The 13,851-nt window shown below is 42.8% G+C and overlaps 1 protein-coding gene across 2 annotated transcripts in view; it reads left to right on the forward strand.

Annotated features, from left to right (window-relative positions):
• WDR41 (WD repeat domain 41) overlaps nt 1–13,851 on the forward strand; it is a 40,567-nt gene that overhangs the window by 16,578 nt on the left and 10,138 nt on the right. For both annotated transcript variants that reach the window (XM_048849538.2, XM_048849539.2), the window contains 3 exons: nt 2,150–2,212; nt 3,875–3,985; nt 6,835–7,019. In XM_048849538.2, the coding sequence (XP_048705495.1) occupies nt 2,150–2,212; nt 3,875–3,985; nt 6,835–7,019 (359 nt within the window). The remainder of the gene's footprint in view (nt 1–2,149; nt 2,213–3,874; nt 3,986–6,834; nt 7,020–13,851) is intronic.

The raw sequence follows: 13,851 nt of genomic DNA on the forward strand, positions 1-13,851 counted from the left end.
GAATGGGGAAATACAGAAGCCAGATAGGAAGCAGTGGTAGTAATTGATAGGAGGAGGAGGACTTATATACAGGTTTTAGATAGAAACTGAATATCTGATTTTAGAAATACTCTGAAGGAAGAAATGCAATATTTGGACACAGCCTCGGAGATGTGAACCAAGGGAAAGCAAGGCTTAGACAGTGACTCCCAGGTTATGGACCTGAGTGGGAAGATGGTGATTTTGTTCATGGGGACAGAAAAAGCAGGGAGTGGGAAGGGTTTGGGAGGAAGGATTAGATGTAATGTTAAATTTAAGTTCATAGTAAGATATCCAAGAGAACATGTCTGAGGGACAGGCTAAGATGTGAGGGAGGGAGGTAGAAAGACAGCTGAGGAGGGAGAAGGCAGATTTGTGAGTCCTCATTACAAAGGTGTGAGAACACCCAAGGAAATGGTATAGAGGGAGGAAGAGGAGAAGGGTCACACATTTGGGACCTTGAGAGCTACGGTCTGGTGCAGCAATATCTGTAAATATTGAACTCATTTTCCCCAATGTATCTATGAAATACATTGCAATTGTAACAGTTACATCTTTAAACATTGCCTCAGTGGCCTGATCACAAAGATAGGCTGAGTTTTCATATGAGAAACATCACCTATCCTAATGCTTGAGCTGGTCTGCCTTTGTTTTATTACACACTTCAAAAGCTAGGAGTTGGGGATAGTGTAGCGGTTAACGCATGGCACTGGAAGTGAGAAATTCTTGACTTCTGGTTCCAGGTCTGACATGGACTCCTTCTGTGGTCTCAGACGAATGTTTGTGCCTCAGTTTCCCCATGTGAAAGAGATAGATACTAGTTACTTCATAAGGTTGATTTGAAGATTAGAGTAGAATCTCACTAATCTCCATTTTATCTGGAGAGAGAGAGAGACAGCAGATATGGATGTAAAATGTCCTGTATATGTAATCACTGCATTTATATGAATTTACCTATTCTAACTTAATTGCTATAAGAGTACTATCTATCTGTATGTTGCTATTCTGCATAAGTATGTGTAATCTTAGATCTTTAAAATTAGAATAGATAAATCTATACAAATATGCTTTATCTGCCTTTCTGTGTGTGTGTGTGTGTCTCTCTCTCTCTCTGTATACACACACAATGTGAAATAGAAATTTGGAGTAAAGGCATACAAATCTAACTATATATTGATTTACCTTATTCGTGGACTCAATACTACCTATAAAAATCAGCTGTGCTATATTTTACATACAGCACATACAATAAAAAGAAATGCAAATTAAAAATGCACCCAAATCACACAATCATATATCTGTATAGCTTAGAGCTACAAACAATGCCAACAGTTTGTAATTGGGCTAATAAAAACCGTTATAAACCTGTTAAAGTGTATATAGTGTTGTCTGGTGGACAGTCACAAACCACTGCTGTTCTTAGTTTATGGGACAGTTTCCTGAGGAAGGGTTTGATGCTGTGAGGTGCTGAATGCCCTCATGTTCTAAATTTGTCCAACAGTTTCCACAAGACTACAAGCATTTAGGTCATTTTACAGTTGTAATGGTGACAAAATCCCTCGTTACAAGAGATTTGTCATATTGCCTAATTCTTTCCAAGGCACTGTAGACTTGCAGCTCCCTTTAATTTCAGTGGGACTCGGCATCTCTGGAGATCAGGCCCACAGCGTTTAAAATAATGTGAATGGTGTAGTGTGGCAGAATATGCCTGTTTTTTGTCTCTAACTTTTTTTTAAAGTTAGGAAGTTAAACATACTGGGTTAGAGAGCCAGCAGGTGTAAATTGGCATAACTCCATCAAAGCCAATGGAGACTTGCTAATTTACACCAGGTGAGGATCTAGCCCATTGTCTTTACTAAACATAAACATTGTTTGTAAAAAGCTACTGTTAAAATGTTTTGAAATACATATGAATTGATAAATCATAGAAGATATATTTAACAGTGTGTTTGTGTTACCCGTACATACGCAATATCAATTTGCCTGTCATTTGTGTGTTGAGAATGTGGAACTAACCTTTCTTATATTAAAGTCCCTAATTTTGAGAATGATGAAACAAGGGCTATTTCTTAACTGCATTATATTTGTATGGAGAATAACCTTTTCCCTTTCTTTATGGATGTTTTTAAAGCTATCAGCGCTTTGGTTGAATTGCCTAAAAACTGCGTTGCAGCAGCTGTTGGCAAAGAGTTGAGTGAGTATATTACATTTCAACGTAATTTCCCACAACCCTCAAAATATTCAAGAGGTTTACTGCATATAAGAAAAAGTCTAGCTTGCAAGAACACATGGATTGAAGCATTTTATCAAAACTGTCTAGGAAAATTGGAGCCAGATGCCACTATCAGCTCCCTCCTTCCTTGTTTTTTCCAATATATATACTTGTTTCCCCAATCTGGGCTGCCTTGCTGGCTATGTTGTTTAAAAAAATTTTTTTTTCACTTCATATTACAACTGATAAAACTAGTGTTTTAAGAATGCTTCTGATTCAGCTTTTTGGTAGAGAGTAACACTCAATGTCCGGTCCCCTTGCAAGTGAAGTAGTAAAATGCAATTGGAGCTGCAGTACTGGACAGCCACTGCACTTTATTAAAACCAAAAAACCCACAAAATAAAAACAAACAAACTTCTTTTGCTTGTTTTCTGCAAAGTTATGTCTCAGCCACTCTCAGCAACACTTTTGTGGTGGGATGAGATTCTCTGGCTTACTGTGTGTTTCAAAATTAGGAATCAGGTGGCATTTTACCATTTCTGATAAAAGTATTTTGAACTAAAGCTAAAATATCCTGTCAAGAGTAAGCGGGCAGATGGGGGGTGGGGAAGAGGGAGAAATGGGGCTGATGTGAATGGATCAAAGAAAACGGCTGTTTACAAAAACAAGATGGAAAATAAATTAAAGTGTGGATATTTTATTAAGCTGCTTAACTTTTTTCCAGTTTAAATATTATTAGTGGTTTAATAATGCATCTAGTCTTTCTTTCATAACTTAGTTACTTGCATTCAGTCATTTTAAAATTTCAGCATGACGCAGTGTCTTATTACCTAACTAGTACCATATCTATTATTGTGCAGATCCATTTTGGTTCCTATATGGCTTAGTAAATGGCCTATGATTTACAGTTAATTCAAGTTTATGATAATGAATCATGGTCTTTTGATTTTAAAATTGTTTTATACCAAGTTCCCACTTGTTTCCGTCTCTAAGAACAAAATGTGTGCACACTGATTGTAGCAGCTCTACACGTTTTGGTAGCTTAGTACCCCTGGTGCCTAGTTCTAATACAGGAGACAAATTTCTCCTTAACCTTGCTCTGGAACTCATTATCTGAGCTTCCATTTTGTTTTCACCTCTCCCCAGCCCCCAATCCAGACTCTTTACCCTTTCTAGTCATCTCTAGAGTCTGCTTATGCGTGCAAGGTGCCAGCCAGGGAATATTACCCAGAGCACATAACTAGACACTCTCAGAGCTCAAAGTGAAATAACAGGATTACATGTTTGTCATCCATGAGGAGTCTTTTTTTAAAAAAGATCACAGCACGTAGCGTCTTCCAAATGTGTTCAGAGGCGAGAGTCTGAAGAGAACTCCAATTAGCAGGAGACCAGGTACAATATTACATCACCACCAAAGTATCGTAACTCTTGCTAAGCAGGTAAAAAATATATAGCTGGAGCATAGCAGCCCATAGCACTTTGAAACCCTCACAAAAGAGACTGTCCTAAACTGTATAGTACATACTGCATTGCGTCATCTAAAGCATACTTAATTCATAGTTGTGTTCCTCATGTAAACAGAGCTGCATTTTACTCTATACAAACGATAATGCTTATTTAGAAAATTTGTCCATCTATCTTAAGTAATTTTTAGGTTGGTAGTTTCCACAGAGGGCTCTGAAGGTTGGGATGTCCTTGAAGTAAAACGCCTGGTTGACCATCAAGATAATATCCTCTCATTGGTCAGTGTCAATGGTAAGACTAGTTAGTATTTCTGGTTATTAGTGGAATGTTTTCAGCTACAAAGTTTATTTTGCATATGGCCAGACACATAACTGGAACAAAGCTTTCTAACCGCTAGAGGAACTCTCAAATGGAGTTGTGAAGATAGTCAAATTTAAAAACTATATGTAGTGATGCTTATGAAATTCTTATGTCAGAGGACTTCACAAACACTAACTCATCCTCACAACATCCCAGTGAAGGAAGTACTATTATCACTATTATATGGATAGGGAAGCTAAGCCAGATTGGCTCCTCTGTGCCTTGGACTAGTCACAACCTATGTCAGTGACAGAAATAGAATTCCAATTCATGGTTTGTATTGTGGGTTTTTTTGCTATTGCTGTATTGGAAGTTTAAAAACACCATTCTATCATTCCCTTCCATGACCTCCTAAAATGGCTTAACTTAGATGACTATGGGAGGTTGTTATAATAGAAGTTACAAAGTTTGAAGGAATGTTGTGTTGTTTTTTTAAAAAAAAAAGTTTGCAGCACATTATGGACACTCAAATCTTACAAAAAAATCAAGTTATGATTTTAGTGTTGCTTTAAATTGGCTTAATGTTCAATAGTAATGCAAACCCATCTGAACAAGCGAACAGCTCAGGAGTCTGAGCCAGATTCATCCCTCCACCGGCACAGGGACCAAGATGAGTTAGTGTGTGTCTTCTCCGTACAGAGGCTGCAGGAGCTGATAGAGCCCCTGCTGATGGGTAGGGTAGGCCTGAGAGTTGCCCTAACTTCGCCCCTGCTGTAGAAGCCCCTATGTTGGCTTTGCTACACCCTCTCCTGCTTCTCCCTTCCCTACAAGTCTACCTGTGCCTAGGATTCCTGTGGATTTGGCATAGCAGCTTCTTGCATCAGGGTTATTGCACCATGGCCTCTTTGGTGCAATGTGGTAAAAAACTGGGAAAATGAAAGCTTAGATTCTAGAATAGCAAGAGCTATGAGATTTTTCCCCCCCCCACAGTTTTCCATTGGTTCTGATCCCAGGAGCTGAACAATGCTGGGTTTAAAGAGGCACCCCACTAACTGCTCTATGTATATGATGTGATGATCATGGTAGACAACTCAACCCCACCCTCTAAAACCACAAGTGGGGAAACCAGCTGCCACAACCCACCCCTTCATGGACACACACACTGTTCAACACTGGGTTGCTGGTACAACCTTTTTCCTTCCTGTAATCTTTCCTTTCTCTCAGGACATTTACCTGTAAATATTGGGCAATCCTGGCTGCTTTCCCTAACTCTATGTTGGGGGCTCTGTAGATCTCTTCAGAATCCACTGACTACACCTCCCTGTAATGGGGTGCAGACAGCCAGCAGCACCTCCTGCTGGCCTCTCAGGGAATTAGCTCTTCCAGCCTCCAGAGCACCCTCTGCAGGCCAGTATCCCTCTTGCCACTGGCCCCCTTGTCCTTCCCAGACCCCAGTGCCCCTTTTACCCAGGGTGCTGACCCTTGGCAGTACCCCCACAGTCTTTAGGTCTCCCCTCCCCAGGGAGACCCCACCCACTGTCCCCACCTCATCTCAGTTTTTGGCTATTGCCAGTCACCATTGAGCCCCCACACACTGGGGTAGACTGCAGTGTATAAGCCAATCATTACAGGTGGGGGAGGGGGGGGTTGGATCTGCTGCCTCTGCCTACCCATGGGCTGCCCCCTGCAAGCCCAGTACCCTTTTTGGCCTTCCACTAGATCTGCAGCCTGGAAGGTTTCCAGGCCAGAGCTCCCCAGCTCTTCTGGCCTTCCCCCAGCCCTGCTCCACTCCAGGTACCTTCTCAAGCTCCCTAGCAGCCAGGCCCATCTCCCTCCACAGCTAGAAGAGACTCTGTGGGCTCCTGGCCCACTGCCCTCTTATAAGGGCCAGCTGGACCCTGATTAAGCCAGCCGCAGCCTGACTGGGGCGTGGCCCCCAGCTGAGGCTGCTTCTCCCAATCAGCCCCGCTTTTCTTTCCCTGCCACAGCCCTCTCCCCAGGCTGTTTTAAGCCTCTTAAGGCTGGAGTGGGTGACCACCCCGCTACACTCCCATTTTTGGGTTTGAGAAACCGTTAAGCTTTTTTATTCAACCAGATTAACCATATTAGCTTTTGATAACCTCTCTTTCTTACTCTAGGAGGGAAAGCCTAATCTTTTAAGAGCCCAGCAATGCTTCCTTTCCTGATCATAGTCTAGCTCTCTGGCCCTCTCTAGTCAGGAGCCAAACAGTGACCCTTCAAACTCAACCTCCATAAAGGTCCAAATGAACATTCTGGGTGGTGCTTCCATCCTAGATTTCACACACCTGTGTCCCTGTACCCAAGAGCGTATGATCTTTGTCTCACAACATGCCTAATTTACAATTGTGTTTAATAATGCCTATCCTACACCACCACCTATCATACATTCTAGGTTATCTAGCTTCTCCACACCAAGAAATAACTTGTATATTCTGCCTGAGAGAGGATGATCCAGTGAATCACCAATAAAGTATAAGTGTCTGTTCATGCAGGGTGAAGACAAAAACCCTTAGCATTTGTGCATGCTTCTGCTGTTGGTGCCTTTCTTTGTCATGGTATACATCACAGAAGTTGAAATGCTTTCCTTTCTGATTTGTTTTGCAAAACATTTATTTAATTTTATATCAATAAAAGGAAATCAGATTACCAACATCTTTGAAAGGACAGAGGATTTTACCTAACCAAATACATACTACAAACTCCAGTCACTAACTTAGAAACAGGTTTTATCTAGCAGCATTTTAGCTGTTGCTTTTGTAGAGCAGCTTCCTAGTTTGAAATGCATTATTTATAATATGCGGCTTTGTGCTTTTTTCTAGATTTGACTTTTGTGACTGGCTCTCATGTGGGTGAGCTGATAGTCTGGGATGCACTGGATTGGATAAGTCAAGTATGTGAGCACAACACATGGGACCCCTCTTTCCACACAGTCACACAACAAGAAATTAAATTGTCACAAAAGCAACATGAAGTTTCAATTCAGCATTTAACATCTGATGCGGAGGTAAAAACCTTAAACAAACCAAACCAAACAAAAATCAAAAATGAAGTTTACTTTATAATAGAAAGCAGAGTGTTTTAAGTTAACATTTTCAGTTTACTCTAGCAAGCAATAAGTGATGTTTGTTTAAAATTTACTCAGCTACCTTAAGAACTGGATATTATTTATTAATGCAGTCAATAGTATTAATGTTTTGCTCATTGGACTAACAAGGTTACGGCAGTTACCCAATGCTATTTCTAGGTAGTTCAGTACAGGGAGTTAATAGACTCAGCCTGAGAACTAGCAGACAGCAACAATGAACAATTACCATTTAATTTGTTTTAAATTGTCAAAGGCTGATTTAATAGGTGTTTAAAGTTGGTTTTAAAAACCAAACAAGGTAGGTGCCTGTTTCAGTGAAATGAAGTTATTCCAACTTTTTGGTTTGCTTCTCCAAACTTTGCTCCTCAGACAGTTCTAGCTGTAGGCACTTTAAAATTAATAAACTGAATTAAACAAAGGGCATATTTACAGTCTGTGCCAGACTGTGAACATGTCTATACATGGTAGTAAAAAAAATTATCCTGCCTTTGTTCCAAGAGACTTGACCAATTTAGTTGATTGAAAAGGTTGCAAAGATGAGTCCAGAACTGCAGAGCTTATTATAATGCGTCAGTGATAACTCAAGGGTGCACATTCTTTCCAAGAAACTCGGCCCAGGACATGATTATTACTTTGTGCGCAGTAAAGCATCCTCAAATTGTTATTGTTAGGGCATGTTTAGTTAAATCAAGTTTTAAGTGAAAGGAGAAAATTCCCCAGATGGGCTTGAAAACTGCTGAAAGGGAAATTGTTTAACAAAAAAACAAAAATTGTTCCCAAAAAACACTATTGGCTCCCCCCCCTTACTCTCTTCATCTCCCCCCTCATTTTCATCTCCTCCCCTCCTTACTGGTTGACAAGGCTCACCTCAGAATAATGACAATATATTTGAATGTCAAAATTAAATTGGGAGGGACGGGCTGAGCTAACCCAATGTAAATCCAAATATAGCATAGTTCTTGTGGAAATGATGAGAACCTTGCTAGCCTGTAGACAGGAGGAAATTGATTAGAGGAGGGATCAGAGAGCTAGTCCTCATTGAAATCAATTGCACAGTTCAAATGAACTCCAGAGAGAGCAAGATTTGGTCTGAAGGAAATCGTCAAAAGGGTTTTTAAATACTTTAAACAAAATTATCTCCCTGTTATGCAGCTTGATTTTCTTTGTTTTTAAAACAATGTTCTTTATTTATCTCTGCTTTATTTGGATTGAGTGAGGAAGCATCTCTATATGGGCAACTGTTTCTGGGTATGGGATCCAGAAGGACTATAGTAGTTTGTGAGAATGTGCTGTCTTATGAGGTACAAGAGTGGGAAAGCTTGAGCGGAAACATAAGAGGATCTCAATACTCATCAGATGGAAGAGAGGAAGGTAAAACAGGCACAAAATGGCCACTTTAGATCTAATTGCTTGGTTCTGCCAAATTTAGAAGACCAGCTGGGAATGCTGGGAAAAAGTTCCCAGACAGATCTGTCTATTTACAGTGCATTTGTTGAGAATAATTGTAAAGTGATTCTGCAGAATACTGCCCTCTGGCTAATAATGGCTGCCATCCACGTAGAATACAGTGATTATACAAACGAGACATCATTACATAATGAGGGGGAACTGTACAGTTATGTTTTAGTAATTGTACAGCATCCCTACACTCTGCTGAGATAATATAACTGCTGTAAACAATAGTGCTTCCAGACTTTGAAATACCATGGAGGCTCTGTGGGGCAGAGACCATCTTTCATTATAGGAGCCCAGCTCACTGGGGCTTATCTTCCTTATTGAGACTTCTTGATGCTACCACAACATAAATAAAGAATAGTAGTAATAAAAAAATTGTTGAAATAAACTGGCCCAAACCCCATAGTTCAGGTAAAATGGTATTAAGATACCTCAGAACATACTGTTTTCCTGCAAACTCATTCAGATACTTTATTGAGGAAAGAAAAGTTTGTCAAATCATTTGTGACAAAGCTGGCAGTGAACTTGCATAAATAATCTCTTTTGTGTGTGCCACAACTCCAGAGCTGTTGCTAGTGTTTGTAGTTTATGTAAATTGGTCCTGTGTACAAGTTCTTGCTCTTTGAGATATTAAACTTACTTATTAGAGTTTCTTCTTTCTACATGTAGTTTTAAACTAGAATTGGCCTAGGCAAGTGTGATGGGTTGCTTTACTCCCTGCCAGTCAGAGCTGCTTCCTTGTGGTTCTGGAGATTAGCTCGGTCAGGACGATGCTCCTTCCACCGGTTACACTCTGTCAGCTTCTCCTCTGCAGCCCCTCTATTGCTCCAGGAACCGTAGTGTCCTCTTCATTACTCAGCTCTCCAGCCAGGTCACTATTGTGGTTTCCCCTTCTGGAGGAGTGTATCAAGGTTCTTGCTCTCTAGCAGTCTCAGGTAGTCTTCTGCTTCACCGCCTCAGTGCCACTCCCACAGTGGCAGACAGGGGAAGCTGGGAACTACCCTCTCCTCCAGGTACCAGCTCAGGGACCCTCTACACAGCATCCAAGGTCTGTTCCCTGGACCTTGCTGCCTTTCCCTGAGCCACTTCCATACCTCCTAGCTTTCCCCACTCCTCTGAGTTTGCTAGTCTCTTTACTCCCTCCTCCCAGGGAATAATTCTAGGTAACTCATCTCTACAGCCCCCCCAAACATACCTCCCTTCTCCCAGGGAGTGACTGCAGATTTTCCCCTGCAGCCTCTTCTGCTTCCAATTTTCAGTCTTGGATAAAAGCTCTGCTGTCCCTCACAGGTAAGCTTTTCTGTAAGTAGCTGCATCCCACCTAAAGCTCTCTCCTCCTCCCCCCTCCCCAAACCCTTGCAGCCTAATTAGACGATTGGGCCCACCTGGCCCAATTCAGCTTTTGCAGGGTCAGTGTGAGGAATGCCCCGACCAGGGTTATTCTATCTGCTACCCAAGATTCATAAACCTGGAAACCCTGGACGCCCCATCATCTCAGGCATCAGAACTCTTACAGCAGGATTTTCTGGCTATTTGGACTCTCTCCTCAGACCCCACGCTACCAGCACTCCTTGGTATCTTCGAGGCACCACTGACTTTCTGAGGAAACTACAATGCATTGGTGATCTTCCTGAAAACACCATTCTGGCCACCATGGATGTAGAAGCTCTTTATACAATATTCCACATGAGGATGGACTACAAGCTGTCAAGAACAGTATCCCTGATGAGGCCACGGCACACCTGGTGGCTGAGCTTTGTGACTTTGTCCTCACCCACAACCATTTCGGATTTGGGGACAACTTACACCTTCAAGTCAGTGGCACTGCTATGGGTACCCGCATGGCCCCACAGTATATCAACATTTTTATGGATGACTTAGAACAACGCTTCCTCAGCTCTCGTCCCCTAGCGCCCCTCCTCTACTTGCGCTACATTGATGACATCTTCATCATATGGACCCATGGCAATCATAGAATCATAGAATATCAGAGTTGGAAGGGACCTCTGGAGGTCATCTAGTCCAACCCCCTGCCCAGAGCAGGACCAATCCCCAACTAAATCATCCCACCCAGGGCTTTGTCAAGCCTGACCTTAAAAACTTCTAAGGAAGGGGATTCCACCACCTCCCTAGGTAATGCATTCCAGTGTTTCACAACCCCCCTAGTGAAAAAGTTTTTCCTAATATCCAACCTAAATCTCCCCCACTGCAACTTGAGACCATTACTCCTTGTTCTGTCATCTGCTATCACCGAGAATAGTCTAGATCCATCCTCTTTGGATCCACCTTTCAGGTAGTTGAAAGCAGCTATCAAATCCCCCCTCATTCTTCTCTTCTGTAGACTAAACAATCCCAGTTCCCTCAGCCTCTCCTCATGAATCATGCGTTCCAGACCCCTAATCATTTTTGTTGCCCTTCGCTGGACTCCTTCCAATTTTTCCACATCCTTCTTGTAGTGTGGGGCCCAAAACTGGACACAGTACTCCAGATGAGGCCTCACCAATGTCGAATAGAGGGGAACGATCACGTCCCTCGATCTGCTGGCAATGCCCCTACTTAAACATCCCAAAATGCCATTGGCCTTCTTGGCAACAAGGGCACACTGTTGACTCATATCCAACTTCTCGTCCACTGTCACCCCTAGGTCCTTCTCTGCAGAACTGCTGCTTAGCTATTCGGTCCCTAGTCTGTAGCGGTGCATTGGATTCTTCCATCCTAAGTGCAGGACTCCGCACTTGTCCTTGTTGAACCTCATCAGATTTCTTTTGGCCCAATCCTCCAATTTGTCTAGGTCCCTCTGTATCCTATCCCTACCTTCCAGCGTATCTACCACTCCTCCCAGTTTAGTGTCATCCGCAAACTTGCTGAGGGTGCAATCCACACCATCCTCCAGATCATTAATGAAGATATTGAACAAAATTGGCCCCAAGACTGACCCTTGGGGCACTCCGCTAGATACCGGCTGCCAACTAGACATGGAGCCATTGATCACTACCCGTTGAGCCCGACAATCTAGCCACCTTATAGTGCATTCATCCAGTCCATGCTTCCTTAACTTGCTGACAAGAATACTGTGGGAGACCATGTCAAAAGCTTTGCTAAAGTCAAGGAATAACACGTCCACTGCTTTCCCTTCATCCACAGAACCAGTTATCTCATAATAGAAGGCAATTAGATTAGTCAGGCATGACTTTCCCTTGGTGAATCCATGCTGACTGTTCCTAATCACTTTCCTCTCGTCTAAGTGCTTCAGAATTGATTCCTTGAGGACCTGCTCCATGATTTTTCCGGGGACTGAGGTGAGGCTGACTGGCCTTTGAAGAATTCTACCTGGATTTCAACAATTTCCACCCCACCATCAACCTCAGCCTGGACCAGTCCACACAAGAGATCCATTTCCTGGACACTACAGTGCAAATAAGTGATGGTCACATAAACACCACCCTATAGCGGTCAGTTGGTTTCTGGTATACTTAGCTACATGCCTCCAGCTTCCATCCAGGACACATCACACGATCCATTGTCTACAGCCAAGCCCTAAGATACAACTGAATTTGCTCCAATCTCTCAGACAGAGACAAACACCTACAAGATCTTTATCAAGCATTCTTAAAATTACAATACCCACCTAGGAAAGTGAGGAAACAGATTGACAGAGCGAGACAGGTACCCAGAAATCACCTACTACAGGACAGGCCCAACAAGGAAAATAACAGAACACCACTGGCCATCACATACAGCCCCCAGCTAAAACCTTTCCAACACATTATCAACAATCTACAACCTATCCTGGAAAACGATCCCTCACACTCCCAGACCTTGGGAGGAAGGCCAGTCCTCGCTTACAGACAGCGCCCCAACCTGAAGCAAATACTCACCAGCAACTACACACCACAACACAGAAACACTAACCCAGGAACCAATCCCTGTAGCAAACCTCGTTGCCTACTCTGTCCCCATATCTACTCTAGCGACACCATCAGAGGACCCAACCACATCAGCCACACCATCAGAGGCTCATTCACCTGCACGTCTACTAATATTATATATGCCATCATGTGCCAGCAATGCCCCTCTGCCACGTACATTGGCCAAACCGGACAGTCCCTACGTAAAAAAATAAATGGACACAAATCGGACATCAGGAATGGTAACATACAAAAGCCAGTAGGAGAACACTTCAATCTTCCCGGACATTTTATAACAGATTTGAAAGTAGCTATACTTGAACAAAAAAACTTCAGAAACAGACTTCAAAGAGAAACAGCAGAACTAAAATTTATTTGCAGACTTTACACCATTAATTTGGGCTTGAATAGGGACTGGGAGGGCTGGCTCATTACAAAAGCAGCTTTGCCTCTCCTGGAATTGACACCTCCTCATCTATTATTGGGAGTGGACCACATCCACCCTGATCGAATTGGCGCTGTCAGCACTGGTTCTCCACTTGTGAGGTAACTCCCTTCTCTTCATGTGCCAGTATATTTATGTCTGTATCTGTAATTTTCACTCCATGAATTTGAAGAAGGGGGGTTTTTACTCACGAAAGCTTATGCTTAAATAAATCTGTTAGTCTTTAAGGTGCCACTGGATTCCTCATTGTTTTTGTGGGTACAGACTAACACGGCTACCCCCTGATACTTGACATCTCATCACACACCCTCTTCCTCAAGGCTGCAACCCAGGGGTGGGCAGGTATTCTTCTACTCTAAATCACCTACCCATATCTGCTGCAGCTGGCCTATCATGTCATCCCTTTCTTGTTTTAGGCCTGGTCTACACTACGGGGTTAGGTCGAATTTAGCAGCGTTAGGTTGATTTAAAAATGACTGCGTCCACACAACCAATCCCATTCCGTCGACCTAAAGGGCTCTTAAAATCGACTTCTGTACTCCTCTGTGACAAGGGGAGTAGCGCTAAAATCGATCTTGCTGGGTTGAATTTGGGGTAGTGCGGACACAAATTGACAGTATTGGCCTCCAGGAGCTATCCAAGACTGCTCCATTGTAACCGCTCTGGACAGCACTTTGAACTCCGATGCATTTGCCAGGTACACAGGAAAAGCCCCGGGAACTTTTGAATTTCATTTCCTGTTTGGTCAGCATGGCGAACTCAGCAGCACTCAGCAGCACAGGTGACCATGCAGTCCCCCCAGAATCGTACAGCGTAGAATGTTTCTACGCTCCCCCTATCATCTCTGTCTCTGAGGTTATTGCAGATTAGAAGGCGAAAAAAAACGCACTCACGATGACATGTTTTCTGAGCTCATGCAGTCCTTCTGCACTGATAGGGCACA

This window comes from Caretta caretta, chromosome 5 (assembly GCF_965140235.1).
Source record: "Caretta caretta isolate rCarCar2 chromosome 5, rCarCar1.hap1, whole genome shotgun sequence".
Classification (NCBI taxonomy): Eukaryota; Metazoa; Chordata; order Testudines; family Cheloniidae; genus Caretta; species Caretta caretta.